Source organism: Trifolium pratense, linkage group LG1 (genome assembly GCF_020283565.1).
Source record: "Trifolium pratense cultivar HEN17-A07 linkage group LG1, ARS_RC_1.1, whole genome shotgun sequence".
NCBI lineage: Eukaryota > Viridiplantae > Streptophyta > Magnoliopsida > Fabales > Fabaceae > Trifolium > Trifolium pratense.
This window is the reverse complement of record NC_060059.1, coordinates 53147311-53164705: the sequence shown is the minus strand read 5'-3', so window position 1 is coordinate 53164705 and position 17395 is coordinate 53147311. Positions and strand designations below refer to the sequence as shown.

The 17395-nt window shown below is 30.2% G+C and overlaps 1 protein-coding gene and 1 long non-coding RNA gene across 2 annotated transcripts; both read left to right on the top strand.

The window, feature by feature from the left end:
* Positions 1-5564: 5564 nt before the first annotated feature.
* On the top strand, positions 5565-7249 carry LOC123906384. The gene is made up of 7 exons (XR_006808867.1): positions 5565-5679; positions 5809-5859; positions 5974-6095; positions 6181-6296; positions 6375-6488; positions 6586-6636; positions 6727-7249. It is a non-coding gene; the product is annotated as an uncharacterized LOC123906384 (long non-coding RNA).
* A 1825-nt stretch (positions 7250-9074) lies between these two features.
* On the top strand, positions 9075-16000 carry LOC123896459. Its single transcript, XM_045946842.1, has 3 exons — positions 9075-9158; positions 10057-10567; positions 15952-16000. Exons 2-3 carry the CDS (start codon positions 10062-10064, stop codon positions 15998-16000), a joined length of 555 nt encoding a protein of 184 aa, XP_045802798.1. The 5' UTR covers positions 9075-9158; positions 10057-10061.
* Positions 16001-17395: the final 1395 nt, after the last annotated feature.

Sequence of the window (17395 nt, the reverse complement as noted above, 5' to 3'; positions counted from 1 at the left end):
AAAAAAATCATACTTATTAAGAAAAGTAAAATATATTAATTTAAAGTATGACATTTTGTATTTTTCTTAAAATAAGTTTTATGAAAAGCTGTAAACAAATTTTTTATTTGTTATTGATTGTTGGAAAAAGAAGAGAGAGTAAATAAAATGCAATCTATTTTTAATTTTATAAAAATAAATAAAAGTAAATAATTTTGAAAATATTAAAAATTGATTTTTTTTTTACTTAAAATTTAGGACAAAAAAACTATTTTTTTATTATAAATTGGGATGGAGGGGGTATTTTAAAAGACTAATTTTTACATGAATAATATTTTCTTTTTTTGTTAATCAAGATATAGGTACAAAGTGTTTATCACCGTTGCAATCACTAATCTTCGTTATAGAACTTTTAGGATATATAAGATAAGTTTTTCTCCCCTTACAATAAAAATAAATTTTATAAGTACCGAAAAATAGCAATGATAAAAAAATGAAAATATATTTTCAAGAACAAAAAAAATCTTTTTAGAGTGAAGAAAATATTTTAGCCTCTTAAGGTTTTTTTTAGTAAGATAATTTAATGATTAAAATTTCATTTTTAAACTAAAGAAATGGAGTATTCGAAATTTAAATTCCAAAATTCTGCAAATGAAATCCAAATTTTCTACTAACTAAGGTATTGAGGTAAGCCTAGGGGACATATTTTAGCGGAATTGGATTACATGCAGTCGGACTACATGCGGTTAGTGGTTCTAAGCCGTCCAATTAAAATCAAATTGTTTAAATTTTAAGACAATTTTTTGTTTAATTAAAATCGGATGGCCTGAAACTTATTAACTACAAGACTTCACCAATTTTAACCGCACATAATCCTGGTCCTATTTTATCCTCTCTATTTGAAGCACAATAATTATTTTTATCTACTATCAAATATTTTAAATTTAGAACTCTTGGATTACTTTGTTTTTAGTTTCGAGAAGACATAAACCATTACGTAATTCATTTGTGTCAGTAGTCACTTCATTTATACCCCTTCCCCAGCAAGTTTCCTTCATTTTTCATTTCACTTCAACGCTCCATATTCTCCCAAAATATTTTCATCGGTACGTATTTTTCTTTTTTTATTTTTGCTATGGAAATTATTTTTATCATCATCCTTATTCTGTTTATTACTGTCACTGTTACCTCTTTTTGTTTTTTTTTTGTTTTTGATTTTTCTTAATGTATCTTCTTAATTTCTTGGCATTTTGAAAGGTAACATTTTTAATCTGTAAATATTGTTCCATTTTTGCTTTGCATTCATGTCTCATTGTCGGTTTCGTTAGAGTAATTTTTACTATATTGCTTAAGTTTTATGAGCCATTATTTGTTTTTGCTGGATGTTTCGAATTATGTATGATTCTGAGTTACTGTATATTTAGAAAATATTTTCTCTTAGGAGATATCAGATATATGCAAAGGTGGAGGCGAAGTCTTCTTTGTCCCTGATATTTAGATGTTCTTTGTCTTATAAAAAAAAAAATCTCTTTCGGAATTCGAGTATATTTGGTGTGAAGTAGAGTCACTGCACGTTTGGTATTAGTGGATTTTTCAGAATCGCGGTGAGGCATTACTATTTTTGTTGTAATGGTATGCAGCTTGATGTTTTAGTTGTATGTATCTTTGTATTTTGTCTCAAAGTATGTCTTGTGCACCTATCTTAGAAATTTCACCTTAACTTTTGAGCCATTATTTGTTTTTGCTGGATGTTTTGAATTATAGTGGTTCTAGAAGAAAAAATGGCTACATTTATGATTCTGTACCACCTATTTATAGTTATCTAATTACATTAATGTCCATTCTTCATATCTTAGTTGATGTTTCATATGTTTTGAGTGGGCTATTGCGTTGCCAGTGAAGCTTTGCAGTTTTGTGTTCGATACTTCGATGTTTATAATGTTACTTTTTCAGGAAGAATGGATTCAAAATCTCCAAAAGTGTTGCCTAGGAAGAGGAAGGCTAACCATGCATGTAGGACAATCTCCAAAAGAAATTCCAACCAATGTTTCACCAGCTACACCCACAGAGAATGGTGATGGCACATCAATCTGGGATAACAATTTTCCATTTGGAGACTTTATCGATAAGCATTTCATTACAGAAGAGGATCGCAAAGCATTTGAGAATTGGGGAATAGAAGAGTGTTTCCATGTTTTGAAAGCAACACCTGTTCAAGAGGTCTCGCTTATTCGTTTGATGGAGCAAAAGGTTGGTGATTTGTTAAAGAAAAACAAGGCTTATGATGAAGAGAATACTGAATTGAAAAAAGATTTGAAAGAATTAATCTTGAGAAATAATCAGTTAGTGGAAAGAGAAGAAGGCTTGATCGAGAAAATTATCAAGAAAGAAAAAATTGTCTACAGGATGTGGGCTGAAACTAAAGATTTGAAGGCTGAAATTGAAGATTTGAAGGCTAAAATGGAAGAATTGAGGGATGAAATTCAACTGCAACAGAAAACTGGGTTCGACAACGCAATCAAGCAAGTTTTAGTTTCAATATCTGAACTTAAACCTTGATCAAGTTGGATCTTTTAAAGTTATTGATCTTTATTTTGGATAGAAAGTTTACCTTGAACAAGGGTTACAAGGTAATGAATGCAGTCTCACAGTTATGTAGTTGAAGCTTTTTGAACTTCTATGGTTTTCATTTTGGGATCTTTTGTGTTTTGTATTTATAGTTAGCATAGTGGCACCAAATTGTTGTTGAATGCTCAATCTTTAGTTGGATGCATGCAGCTAAAATTTGTCAACTACTACTAAATTTTCACAATTTTACTTTGTTGCCTAAGAAACTTCGAAGCACATTTATAAACAAATATTCAGATCATCTCATGATCAATGTAAGACTTCTTAACACATCTTCCCGTGCCCGAAAACTTGTCGTCTAAAAAACTAATTAAGGGACTAAATTTGGTAATGGAAGTAAATTATAGAATTTTTAAAAACATTTTTTAAAAATGTAGAGACTATTAATAGAAAACGAGCATATAATGATCAATAACATTTATAATTATTTGTCTTTGTGAGTTTACCTCAGTTGGTAAGGACATCCCATAAGAAAAAAATTGTTCAATATAATAAAAGTTGTTTTGTGCTGTTCTACCATGAGTTGTGTTGTTTTGTCCGATACTTACACTTTAATAGATAAAACGCAACCTAAATGTTGTCTGGTGCCGTTCTATCTTATACTTTTTTTATGTGTTGTTCTGTCTTGTACCGTAATGTTTTGTCCAATCTTTATATTTTGCAATCAAACGGACCTAAGGGTGCGTTTGATTTGCTAAAAAACAGGGAAGTGGACTGAACAACTTTTGTTGTACACTGTTTGATTTGAAACTGATTATGAGACTGCACAAATTAAGTAACAAAAGACAGGACAAAAACAATAATTTTTGTCTCTCACTGAACCACATGACAACTTTTGTCCATAGTACAACTATAAAAAATATAAAAATACCTGTTTTATTGACGAATTTAAAAATATTATTGCCTTATTTCTCTCCGGTACAGGTCATGTATTATCTTGTTCTGTTATGTATTATTTTGTCTGTTCTTGCTGTTTTACGAATCAAAATGACTCTTAGTACTTTAAAATGGATTGGGATCCTCTCCAATTTTCCCTCATATTTTCTCTCATTTATCTTAATCTAATGGTTGGTAAATTACAAAGAATAAAAAGGATTAAATTATTAGATTAAATATATAATAATATACTGTGAACACTAAACATCATTTCTCATTTCTGAGAGAGGTAGCGTTTATTAATTTATTTAATTCATCTGCTGATAGAGTATTAGCGTTTTTTCTTAAAAAAAAAAAAAAATTGTATCCGGCCCTAGGACCGACTAATCCAAGGACCAATCCCACCGCCCACTTGCGAGGCCCGAGGCCCATTTAAAGATAGAGTTTTTTTTGCTCTATATGGACATAGCCCACCGAAATTGGCACCCTGAGAGAAGCATACTCCAAAGACTCGAGCCAACACCACTAGACCAACCCAAGTGGGTTTGATAGACTATTAGCCTGATATTTGATTACATTACTTGTAGGAAACAATTTCTATGTGGAAAAACTTTAAATATATGATTAAAGTATTGGAGCATGGACATGGAGCTAAGTTTCAGAAGCTGAAAGATTGGACCTCCTCCATGGTTTTGGAGCTAAAAGACGACAAGGTTTGATATGATATGTTGGTCTTTGCAGCACTTACTTTCCATTGACACATTTCTGACCAATTTTGATTACATTACTTGTAGAAAACAATTTCTCTGTGGAAAAGCTTTAAATATGTGATTAAATTATTTGAGCGTGAATATGGAGCTAAGTTTCAGAAGCTGGAAGATGGGACCTCCTCAGTGGTTTTGGAGCAAAAAGACAAGGTTTGATATGATATGATATGTTAGTCTTTGCAGCACTTACTTTCCACTGACACATTTCTGACCAATTTGAACAATCAGGCTGTTATGGCTATTGAAAAAATTGAGGCAAGCTGCGTCATTAAACTCGAAAGTTGTCTTCATGCATTCAAATAATTGTCTTCATGTCCAAATTGAGTTTATAGGTTACTCGTATGTAGCAGTACAACAGTGAACGTTTGAAGGATTTGAGACAGGTGCAAGACCTGAGACATTATGATTTTTAATTTATTTACTTCATCTGCTGATTAGACTATATATTAGCCTGATACTTGATTACATTACCTGTAGGAAACAATTGCTATGTGGAAATACTTTTAAGAAAAGATTAGAGTATTGGTGATAGTACTTGACGGTGAAGGTCAGAGCCTGGTAGATGAGTTGCTACTAGAGGACGATGATGAAGATCTGGAAGATGATGAGTTGCTATTGCTACTACTTAAAGAATGAGATAGAGCGTTTTCATTTTCTGTTATTGAATGTGCAGTGTGAACTCTGTTTTGGGTAGACAGCATTTAGACTTCAGCAAGATTCTTATTCACTTTTCCATTTCAATTTCCAAGTTTAACGCTGATGTGCCAATTCTACATCCAGAAACTTTAATCTCAAAGAAGGCTGAAGCAGAAGCCACAATTTTCAAATCAGAGGAGAAAGATGAAATTCGATCATCGGAGAACCAGATGTTATTACAGTTATTCTACTTTATTTAACATGTTATCAACATATATTGTGTTGTTTATTTGGATGTCTAATGCTTTGCAACAAGGTTTTTCTACTCAAAGTTTCAGACTTAATGAAATATTTTAGGAAAACTGTTGGAACTAGGAAATGCAAATCTAAAGAATTATGTGTTTTATTAACTGAAAATTAAGCAAAGATCTTACAATAGCAAAATGAAAGATACAATGTGTAGAAGGAGGTGATTCCAATCTACCCTTAGAGCTCAGCTCCTCAGAAAGAAAACACTCTTTCTTTGCCTAACCATAATAGTTCCAACTAAAATATTCCCTAATCCCAAACTTCCCTCACCTCACTATATATATATACTAATATATTCTTACTACACTCTTTATTACAATAATAACCCTTTTTCCTTATCCGTCATACTCGGGTCTCTATAAAAAACAAACAATGCATTTTGCAGCATAAAAAAGATGAAAAGAAGCTGGCAGATCAGATCTCAAAGGTTTTGGAGCAAAGAGACAATGATATGATGCACATTCAGGAAAACCACACTAAGCTAGTATGTAACAAAAAAATTTAGAATTTAGAATTATTTGACTTGTTAGAAATATCATGGTGTTTCATCTTCTGTTTCATGTGGATTATAAACTGTCTTCATGAAAATAATTGGTTCATGTCCAATTTACAGATTACTCAGATGAAGCAAGATCACAGTGAACAACTAAAGTGTCTGAGAGAGGTGCAACACACACATACACATATGCACACACACACACAAAACAAGACCTGATTTATTAATTTACTTCATCTGCTGATAGACTATTAACCTGATACTTGATTACATTACTTGTAGAAAAATATTTCTATGTCGAAAAACTTTAAATATTTTATTAAAGTATTGGAGCATGAACATGAGCTAAGTTTCAGAAGCCGGAAGATCGGACCTCCTCAGTTGTTTTGGAGCAAAAAGACAAGGTTTGATATGTCGATATATTAAGTTGTTGCAGCACTTACTTTCGACTGACACATTTCTGACCAATTTTGATTACATTACTTGTAGAAAACAAGTTCTATGTGGAAAAACTTTAAATATGCGATTAAAAAATTGAATCATGAGCTAAGTTTCAGAAGCTGGAAGATCGGATCTCCTCAGTGGTTTTGGAGCAAAAAGACAAGGTTTGATATGATATGTTAGTTTTTGCTGCACTTACATTCCACCGACATTTCTAAGTTCTAACCAATTTGAACAATTAGGCTGTTAAGGCTATTGAAAAAATTGAAGCAAGCTGTGTCATAAAACTCGCAAATTGCAAAGAAGAGTCAACAAAGCAGAAGTTGATGCACATTCAAGAAGAACTCACTAAGCTGGTATGCAACAAAAACAAAGTAGAATTTAGAATTATTGACTTCTTAGAAATATTATGGTGTTTCATCTTTTGTCTTCATGTCCAATTTGAGTTTATAGGTTACTCGTATGCAGTAGTACAACCGTGAACGTTTGAAGGATTTGAGACAGGTTCAAGACCTGAGCTATTATGATTGTTAATTTATTTACTTCATCTGTTGATTAGACTATTAACCTGATACTTGATTATATTACTTGTAGAAAACAATTACTATGTCAAGAGAGGTTGAAACTTTATTTAAAGAATTGGGGCATCGACTTGAAGTTAAGGGTCAGAAAGCTGGAAGAGGAGTTGCTATCATTTGAATGAGATAATGTATTTTCTTTCATATGGGCTAGATGCATAATTGAATATGTAGTGTTAACTTTCTTTGGTGGAGACCTATACTTCGATATATTCGATAGGAATTCTCTGAGTTATTTCTATCAGGTTCTCCTCAATTCATCCAACAATGTCGAGTATTACAAATTTGCATGAACTAATAATGATCTGGTGCACTACTAGAGTACTAGGCCTATATGATCAGTTTTGATTTCTATGTAAATTCAATTTATGTTTATAATAATTGTAAAGGAGGCTTTGAGGATATCTTGATAAAGGGGATGTAAATCCAATCCAACACCATCATCAACTGCACATTTTAACAAAAAATTATGTGAAGTAAGAAGGTTGAGAATGATGTAGTTGATGAAGGGAAAAGGGTTGCTGTTTTAGTGAATGAAGAAATAGAAAAAACACTTTTGATTCCCTCTGGTGCCAATTTCGATGGGCTAGTCCATACAAAGCAAAAAAAACTCTGGCTTTAAATGGCCCCCGCAAGTGGGCGGTGGGATTGGTCCCCTCGGATTAGTCGGTCCTAGGGCCGGATACCGAGTTTTCTAAAAAAGGCCAATAAATTTTGATCTTTAATCACTTTGCTTATAACCTTCCACTTCCTCATTATCTTTTGCAATTTTCAAGTAATGTCAGGTTTTTGACAATTTCTTATCACCCTTTTCAATTTTATACAATTAAATTCTGAATTGTTTGTGCATTTCCACTTTTTTAGAAAGTATATTTGGAGATTGTTTGGATAAATTTAATAAGTTATTTTATAAGTTTATTACAAGGAGTAGTGAAAATAACCCCTTTTTTTGTATTAATTAACTAGTATGGAAACCGTTTCATGCACGGATAAATAAATCGTTATAGAAAAATAATTACGTGTTTTAAAGGTTTTGTCTAACATAAAGAAGTGGTGTAAGTGGTGCATGGTGTATATAATGAATATTTACAAAATTTAGTGTCGAATTGAAAGTTTATTCATAATAGGTTATTCATAATTTTTTTAAAAAATTTGAAAATAATTTGATATATTATTGAGAAATATAAAAATTAACGGTATTTAATAAAAATTCATAAACCATTAATCGATAATGGCATTGAGGCCACCCTTAATGGGCCAAATATTTACTATTTTTGGCACATTATATTGGTACGTAGACACTAGAAATTTAGAACCGTTGGATCATTGAGTTTTTAATTTTTAGAATTTTTTTATAATTATTAATTTTGATTAGATATATAGTTCGTTTGATGGGAAAGAAAGAAAGTGGAAAGAAAAAAATGGAAAGAAAAACACAAAAACCGATGAACGAACTTAAACTAAATCTTAATCTAAATTCTTTCTTCGATTTCCGTATTTTCCTTTCTTCTCAATTTCTTTCCATCCAAACAAATGAACCCTTAAATCATTGATTCATTGGGTCACTTCATTTATTTATATAATAACAACCCTTCCCCAGCAAGTTTACTTCATTTTCATTCCACTTCACTTTAAGCCTCCATACACTCTTTCATCACTTCAAGGTAGGGGTGATCGCGGTGCGGTTTGGTTCGGTTTTGAGCATAAAAGTCATCCTAACCGCGAGATAAAAATGCATGCGGTTCGGTTTGGTTCGGTTGATTTTTAAAAAGTCATCCAAACCAAACCAAACCAAACCAATGCGGTTTGGATCGGTTCGGTTGGTGCGGTTTAAAACATAACGATTGTACCGAACAATTTTAAGCATAAAAAAAAATAAAAAATTGAAGTTCCAAAATAACATTGTAGTACCAACAAAAATTATTTATCCAAAATAACATTATAGTAACTTACAATTTTAAATATATAAAAAAATTGAATTTTCAAAATAAAATCACGGTACCGATAAAATTTGTTTATTTAAAATAACATTACAACACCAAAATAAAATTTCAGTACAAAAAATAAAAACAACTTGAAGTTCGATTAATTTGGTCGACTGACTTGGTAATTGGGCATGTATATTGGAATATAAATATATTTTCTTTTACGATATTGGAATATAAATATATAATAGTAACTTAATGCGGTTTTTGCGGTTATCCGCGGTTTTTGCGGTTTTTGCGGTTTGCGGTTTTGCGGTTTGCGGTTCAGTAAGAAAGCCATCCAAATACATCCAAACCAAATGCGGTTTTTGCGGTTTTCGATTTGGTTTGGTTCGATTTGCGGTTTTACTTTTGGATTGGTTCGGATACGATCACCCCTACTTCAAGGCTTTCCTCGTCTCCATCACATATTAATCGCTACAAATCGTTCTTGCTGGCGGTTACTCTTTCTCATTGTTACTGTGTAAGTTACCTTTCTCATCCTTGGTTTGTTTATTAGTGTACGGTTGTACCTTTTTATTTTAACCTTTAAATTTAGTGTATGATGATCCCATATTGTTACATTTTTGCTTTGCATGTACCATTTTTCAGCTGGTTTGTTTTAGTTGGGTCCCAACTTTTCTTTTAGGGTATGTTTTAGAAATGAAAAATGGTCCAACTTGAATTAGTGCTATTTTCCCCCAAAATCGAAATACCAAATGTAGCCTTAGACTCTGTTTGAAAGTTTAGGAGGGAGGAAAAGAATTTTGGAAAAATGGTCCAACTTGAATTAGTGCTTTTTGTTTTTATTCTTCATAATAAAAAAATCATATATGCGTTTGTATTTGACATATGTAGTTCATTTTTATTTATGCTGGTGTTAACATTGCGTTTCAAGCTATGTGATCCTCTCCGAACCTGAAATCTCGATGGTAATTAATTAATGTTCTTATGGGTCATTGGTTCCGGACCGTTGGTGGTTGAACCCCGTTGTGAAGGAGGTAGTGAAATCTGCACACATTCTGACAATCAAGTCGGTAGACGCAGATGTGAGAGGTATTTAGGATTAAATGTGACATCTGATCTTAGCTCAAAAGGCAAATTTATATAGGTTGAGAATTATGATTTAGGAAAACCTAGAACCTTCTCTTGGACAAGTTTAAGATGATGGTTGATGCGGCATGATCCAGTGGTCAACATGTCCCAACGAATGATGATGTGTGCTTTTAGGGCGTGTCCATTGTATGGTCCACTTAGTTAATTTGGTTGAGGCGAATGGGTCTTGACACAGTCCGAAACACTTTGCAACTTCAAGAAACTCTTTTATATGAGGAATCTATATTATTTGCCTTTATTCATCTTCTATAATGTTATTTTTTCAGGAAGAATGGATCCAAAATCCGTGAAGGAGTTTCCCGAAAGACATACAGATAGGAAGAGGAAGGTTGACCATGTAGGGAACTCTCTACAAGAAAATCCAACCAATGTTTCATCTGTCATGAAGAATGGTGATGGCACATCAATCTGGGATGAGAGTTTTCCTTTTGGAGACTTTATTGATAATCATTTCATTGCGGAAAAGGATCATGAAAATTTGGAGAGGTATTGGCAATCAGATATGTGTTTACATGTTTTGAAAGCAGCACCACTTCGATTAGTCTCAATTGCTCGTTTGATGGAGCAAAAGGTTGGCAATATGGAAAAGAAAATTAAGGCTTATGATGAAGAAAATACTGAATTGAAAAGGAAGCTGTATGAATCTGAGAAGAACATAGTTAAATTGAAGGAAAATTTGGAAGAATTAAGCTTGGAAAAGAGTCAATTAATGGAAAGAGGAGTGGAATTAATGGAGAAAAATTCAAAGCTACTAATGAAAAAAGATATTGTTGACAAGTTGTGTTGTGAATTCGTCTTAAAATCACACCAATGAATAATTTGATGTGTGGAGCAATAGAACGGCAACCATATAATTAAGTGGAATAAGCAATAATAATAACAACACCGATAAAGAAGATAAAGGAGAAGAAAGAACACGATAATTTGTTTACCCAGTTCGGTCCAATAATGACCTAGTCTGGGGGAGAGAGCAGCCCCTCCGTTCCACTATATCAATGAGTAACTTTACAAGAAATTCCCAAATTGGGTTACAAGAATTAATCCTAATTCTACCCAAATCCCGAATCTCTTCCCGTGGCCAAGAGACTCAATTTGATAAGTGTTTCCCAAGGTGTAATCAATCCCCTTTGCCCAACCCTAGAGTTATACCAAGAGACAACCTCTCTTGTTTCTCTCTAAAACCCTAGCCTTGTGTCGGCGGCAAATCCTAATTGAAAACCCTACATTGTTGCTTCCTTTCTCTCTCTCTCAATTTTTCTATGAATAAAGTGATCCCTATTTATAGAAAAATATATGCCAAAAATTAGTAACAAATCTGTTTTAAAATAAAACAAATCCAAGTCAGAGTATCTTCCAAGAAAATATATTTTTTTTTCCTAAAAAATCTTCAAAACATCAAAGATGCAAAAAGATTCAACAAAGATTTTTCCAACTTCTTGTAACTGAGATTTCAAGGCATATCCAACAAATTGAAAGCTGAAATTGAAGAGTTGAATAGTGAGATTGCAAAAAGGGATGAAATTTCATTGCAATGCAGCACATCAATCAATCATCAATATCTTTTACTAGTAAAAGGAAGGTTGAGTTGCTCAAAAGCAAGCATTGTGATGATGTGGCATGCTTTAGAGAGCTTCTCATATCTATTTAAAATTTGTCCCACAATTTATTTTGTGTGTCCATTCATCCTCCAAAATAATTATCTATATGTTACAATAATAATGACTCCCAATAATAATGAAAGAAAGAAAAGAAAAAAAGATCAAATTACAAAAGAACAATGAATAGATATATGCTCTTTCATATTTTACACTACCAAACATAAAATATAAATCATGCATGCGTAAATATGATTTGCAATTTGTAAAATTTTACTTTAAATAAATAAACCAAATAAAAAAATTACTCCTCAAAAAAATTCCATGCTTGACAAAATAAATAAATAAATTTTATGAAAAAAAATACTTTAGTTATATTGTTTATTAATTAATTACTATTGTGCTATTATTTAAAAAAAAATTAATTTTGTCACACCAACTTTTAAACTACCATTCTTTCGTATTTCTTAACTCTTATTCTTTAACTATGACAAATAAATTTATCAAACAATCCTTTAAAAGGAAGATTGAGTTGTTCACAAGCAAGCATTGTGATGATGTGACACTCTATAAGAAAAGTTTACAATCTCTATTAAAACATTTTCATATTTTTTCATATAATAGAGTTACTCTAATAATAAATAATAAATAATAATAATATATTAAAAAAAAAACTAACACAGTTTATTGTTGTTGAATTGAGACAAAAATGAATTGCAAGCAATGAAAGGTGGAATGGTGCATCATGTTATTGTTTTAATTGCATTGCAATATATTATTAAAATATATATTGTATGTTACAATTCTCTATTAATGCAATTGAAAACAAAGAATTCTTGGAGACACTAATATTGAATATGTTAATTTAGCTAATTATCAAACACAAGCTCTATATAAAGTTAACCCAAAAGCTAATTATCACCACCACCATATCAGGAAGTCTACCTTCTATGTTTTAACAAAATTTTAATTTATCTATCTCATAGCAAAAACTCTATGGTTTCTTTGTCTAACATCTCCATGAGAAAAAGTTATGCTTCTTCACCTTCCATATGTTAAAGTTACACATTATAGTGTCTTGAATTGATTTAAAAGCTATTGTGTGCATATATATATAGTTACATCATAAGTATATTGGTTTTGTCCTTGGTAGGTGATGGTGTCTAGCCTCTTAGAGTATCAGGTATGTCTACATTTGATTAATTAAGAAATTGATATACATATATGTGATAGTTGCCTATTAATATGTTTGTAAATTGAAATTTTTCTATTACTCTGAGTTTAGAATATCTCTAATCATTTTTTATATTTCTTTTTTAGGTTGGATATTTTTTTAAATATCAACCGGTGTTTTGTTCGATGATTAATTAAACTTTGAGTTGAATCGATTTATATGAATATGACTATTTTTTCATGTGAAGGAGGAGAACATGATAAAACATACTTCTATTTTTGCTTACGTTGCATCCGATGAATGTTTGTAAATCTATGAAATGACACCTCATGTGAGGATGTGTATTTAACTCTGATGGCAGTTTGTAAACCATCATTTTTTTTTAATTGATATAATGTTTGTAATTAGACAACTTTCTTTTTTCATTTATTATTTTATTAGTCTAATGTTTTAGCTTATTTGTTTCTTATTTTCTTTTTCATTTATTATTTTATATAAGGTAAAAGATTTGTATAAAAAATTGTTGATTAATGGGAATATAATTAATTTTTTTCATGTGAATAAGTTGAAGAGGATAAAAGAGACTTCTATTTATTGATTTTGAAGTCCCTTAAAATTTATATAGATCGAGGGTATATTGATGTTGGAGGCATTCAATTAAAAGAAGACAATCCAAATAATTTAGAAATATAAATATGTGTCTCATTTTTAAATATTATATTGTCTACAATGTGTAGGTAATCTACTTGATCTCGATCAAGAGAAATATAGAAACAATAACAAAGTAGAAATTAAAATAAGTTTTTTTTTTTTGTAGTTGATACTCAAGTCATGTGGTTCTTATAATTGTAATACATGCAAGAAGTATATTGATTCAACTTGACTTAGAGGTTGTCCAAATATATAATCTTCATGCATTTATCGTATAACACTTGCCTAAATCTGGATGGTTCAATATGAATATATATGAATTTTAATAGATGGTCCTATTTTAATCTACGCATGACATCTTATTCTTACAACCATAAAATGAATCGATGAAAAGAATTGTGCTAAAAACATGTTAGTTTAGAAATTGTACTAAATACTTTTTCCTCCCACTTAGAATTGTACTAAAAACTTTCTAAATTAAATTAAAAAAAGGCAAAAATTATTAAATAAAAATTGTTGATGCTCATTTGTCAAAATAAATTTTAGAAATTATTAAAACCGTAGATGTTAAAATATATTTACATATATTTAGAAAATATAATCACACATATATTTAAACATATTTACACACAACTAAAATTCACCAATAATTCAAAAATTATTAATTTAATTTACGTAATAATATAACTTTTTGGATAAATTAATTACATATTCTAAAAGAATGTTTACGTTACGGCTGAAAATAAAATAGTGGAATATTTATAAGAATAAGATGACATTTTTTTTTAAGCAAATAAGAAAATGACACATGTTAAATCTTAAATTCATCTATAAGACTTTCTTTACCTTAACCAAATAACTAAACCTAAATTCAAATATATAAAATCTTCGTCCAAAGTTATATATTGACAACAACAAATATTCAAGTTTATATAATATAATAAGAAAAATAAAATAAATGTTCAAGTAAATATTAAATAAGAGGGACAAAAACTAACAATAATTTTGAAGAGACACAAACCTCACCAAGAAAAAGAAAAACAAACCAAAAACAAAAGGACCAAGCAAAAAAAAATGTGAACCAAACAATAGACTAAAAAATTGGGACTAATAAAGTTGGAATAAAATTTCAACATGTGAATAAGTGAGAATAAACTCCAAGAGAACGAGAGATGAGTAAGTAGATAAGATATTTGGAACCTTAAATTGCATAGAACGTAGTAAGCAAATACGCTGTTTGAGACATAATTTTCAAAAAATGAGATCACGTGGAACAAATAGTCAAAGCCACCATATATGAATCATATTCTATAATCAAAACTTATTTTAACATTTCTCATGAGCAATATTGTCTACAAGTATAATTAGGTATGCCTCCAACTCTTATTGAAAATAATAAAATAAGGGATACATCAAAAATAAAAAAACAAAGTGACATTTGACTATAAAATTGCAACTCATATAAAGAAAACTAAAATCTTATATGATTACACTAATAAAATAAAAAATGATACATCCTTTCAAACTTATGAAATATTATAAGAGATCTATTACATTAAAATATGAACAAACTACGATATAAATTAATAAAAAATCTAATATTTCTAAACAACTTTTTTTTTTACCCATATACTAATATTAAATATAATCATATTTTAAAATAATATCTATTATTTAAATATATGTGATTATAATTATCACAATTATTATTTTTTATTTATAAAAATATTTTAATTATATATTTTAATCAAACCCGTGCAACGCACGGGGTTACCCCTAGTATCATTGTAAAGCAAACTTTTTTTTGCTGATGTGGCAGCCTAACAAAGCTTCCCATTTTTTCCTTTTTCTAAATAATAGTTGATGCTTATGTGTCACATTGCTTTTATTACAAAAAAAAAAAAAAATTATTGCCCTCCATGTAATTCACCACTATTAACTTGAATTCAATACATCATGAGATAAGGCCTTTTGCTAAGACCGATCGGTTGCATTTTTTGTGAATTGCTACCTACGTTATGTAAATTTTGATTCATATTCCTAACTATCTATTATGCTATTAAATAGATCTAAATTTATGCATTTCTATCACTATAGCCAAGCATATAGCAAAGGTGCATGCAAACCGTATATTGTTTCTTCCACTTTATTTTTTAATACCTTTTCATATATATCTTCTTCTAATATTTTGTAATTTTTTATGGTTAACCTTTCTTTAAACTAACATAAGCAGGATTTTGAAATAAGAGAATTTTATTGAAAGGATACTTCCTATATGAAAAGGTAATTTTAATGGATTTATAGTAGCTTGACGTAAATTGTTGCTATGGATGTTTTTGTTGCTATAGATTTTTTTAAGCATAATTTATTATTTTAGATCAATATCATTTTATTCAAACAATATCTTTATTGATATATCGTTTTGTAGTTTAATTTTCTAACTTTCCATCTTATTTTATTTTATTGAATAATGTAAAGATGATTATTTTTTTTCCATGTGAATTAGAGAGAAGGAGATTAAAGAAACTTTTATTTTGGTCTTTTGTTTTATTGAATAATGTAAAGATGACTATTTTTTTTCCATGTGAATAAGAGAGAAGGAGATTAAAGAAACTTTTATTTTTGTCTTTTGTTGCATCCCTGCCGTTTAAGAAGCATATGAAATGGATGTTCATGTAAGTATATGTTTTTAACCCTACTATTGACATAAATTAATTTATAATCTGTGAAATGTTTTGTAGAATGATATGGCGCATAAGATATGTTATGAGAGTTTTGATTGCTAAATGATATCAAGTTTAATGGTCTTGAATGACCATATTATAAAGGCAGTAGTGGTTTTTAATTTTTAATTGTAAAATTAAATCTATAAATAACATATTGTAGCATGGATTTGCTTTCATCCCATCATTGGAAACAAAATATATATATATATATATATATATATATATATATATATATATATATATATATATATATATGAGAGATACTAAGAGTAAATGCAATATGTTCCGGTGATCAAACAATGTAACAATAGTTGTATATGCAAACGATATGATAATTGTAATTTTTTGTATTTATTTATTGATTTTAGTTGTTCTTTTATTATTAGAAACGTTAAACCAATGATAGTTTTTTATTCTAACTTTAAGTTTTTAATTTCTTCTTTATATGTATTTTCCTTGCAGCACCAATAATTATTATCTAAGTGGACACTTTTGCTTGGAACACAAAATTGTTTTACCAAACCTTAGTGAGATCACAAACAATATAGGACTATTTAATTTGATAAAATCAACAATCAATAAGGCACCTTTGAATAAATAAGTATTTAGTCAAAAAAGTATAACCATATAACCTTACTCATTGATCTCAAGTATCAAGAAGAATTTGTGTAGTAAATTAATATAAGCCACTTTAAAATTTATTTTGACGTTATACAAGTAATTAATTTAACTAAATGGAACAATTTATTTTTAATTGGTTATAAAGATGAAAGATTACAACGCATGCTGATGGATAATTTTCGCAAGTGAACGAATTATCACGTAGTAATAAAAATATCGATCCACAGGGATTGTGTGATCAAACTAGTCGAATAGTGCTCATAGACATTATGCAAGAAATACACATAAATTGGGGGTATGTTGAGTGATGAATTGTTAGAAAACGTGCTTTGATATAATGGACAAGCGAGGTAGAATCATCGGAATCGCCTAGTCTATAGCTAAACCACATACAATCTACTATATCATAGGAATCTACTCAAGTGTTAACAACTAGATCGACAAATTAGTGAATCGCAATCTCTTGTCAAAATCCACTCTATTTGTTGTCGATACTCCCCCGATCTCTCGGGCGGGAGCTACCTACAACAAATGATATTAACGCGCGTCAATCGTTCGCTACACTCTATGCCTCAATCTCTCGACCGGAGACACTCAAGCGCTTAATGCAATTCAGTTCAGAAATTAAATCAATACTCTCGCACGTGACTAACTCGAAATCATTACAACACTAATGAAGGATTATAAAGCATTATGCATCGAATTGCATTAAATCAACACTATGAAAAGAGTAGATTCTTACACATATAGCAGATTACATGAGGACTATCTACATCCTAGACTATCCTAGATCCTACCTGCGAAGAACTTAGCTCCTCATCTCCCTTTGTTCGCGTCC

Bases quoted from the DNA above. Each gene is read 5' to 3' on its own strand.
- LOC123896459 (XM_045946842.1), top strand. From the start codon at position 10,062: ATGGATCCAAAATCCGTGAAGGAGTTTCCCGAAAGACATACAGATAGG. The intron at 10,568-15,951 runs GTTGTGTTGTGA...AATGTTTTGTAG, and splicing joins AAAAAAGATATTGTTGACAA to AATGATATGGCGCATAAGAT.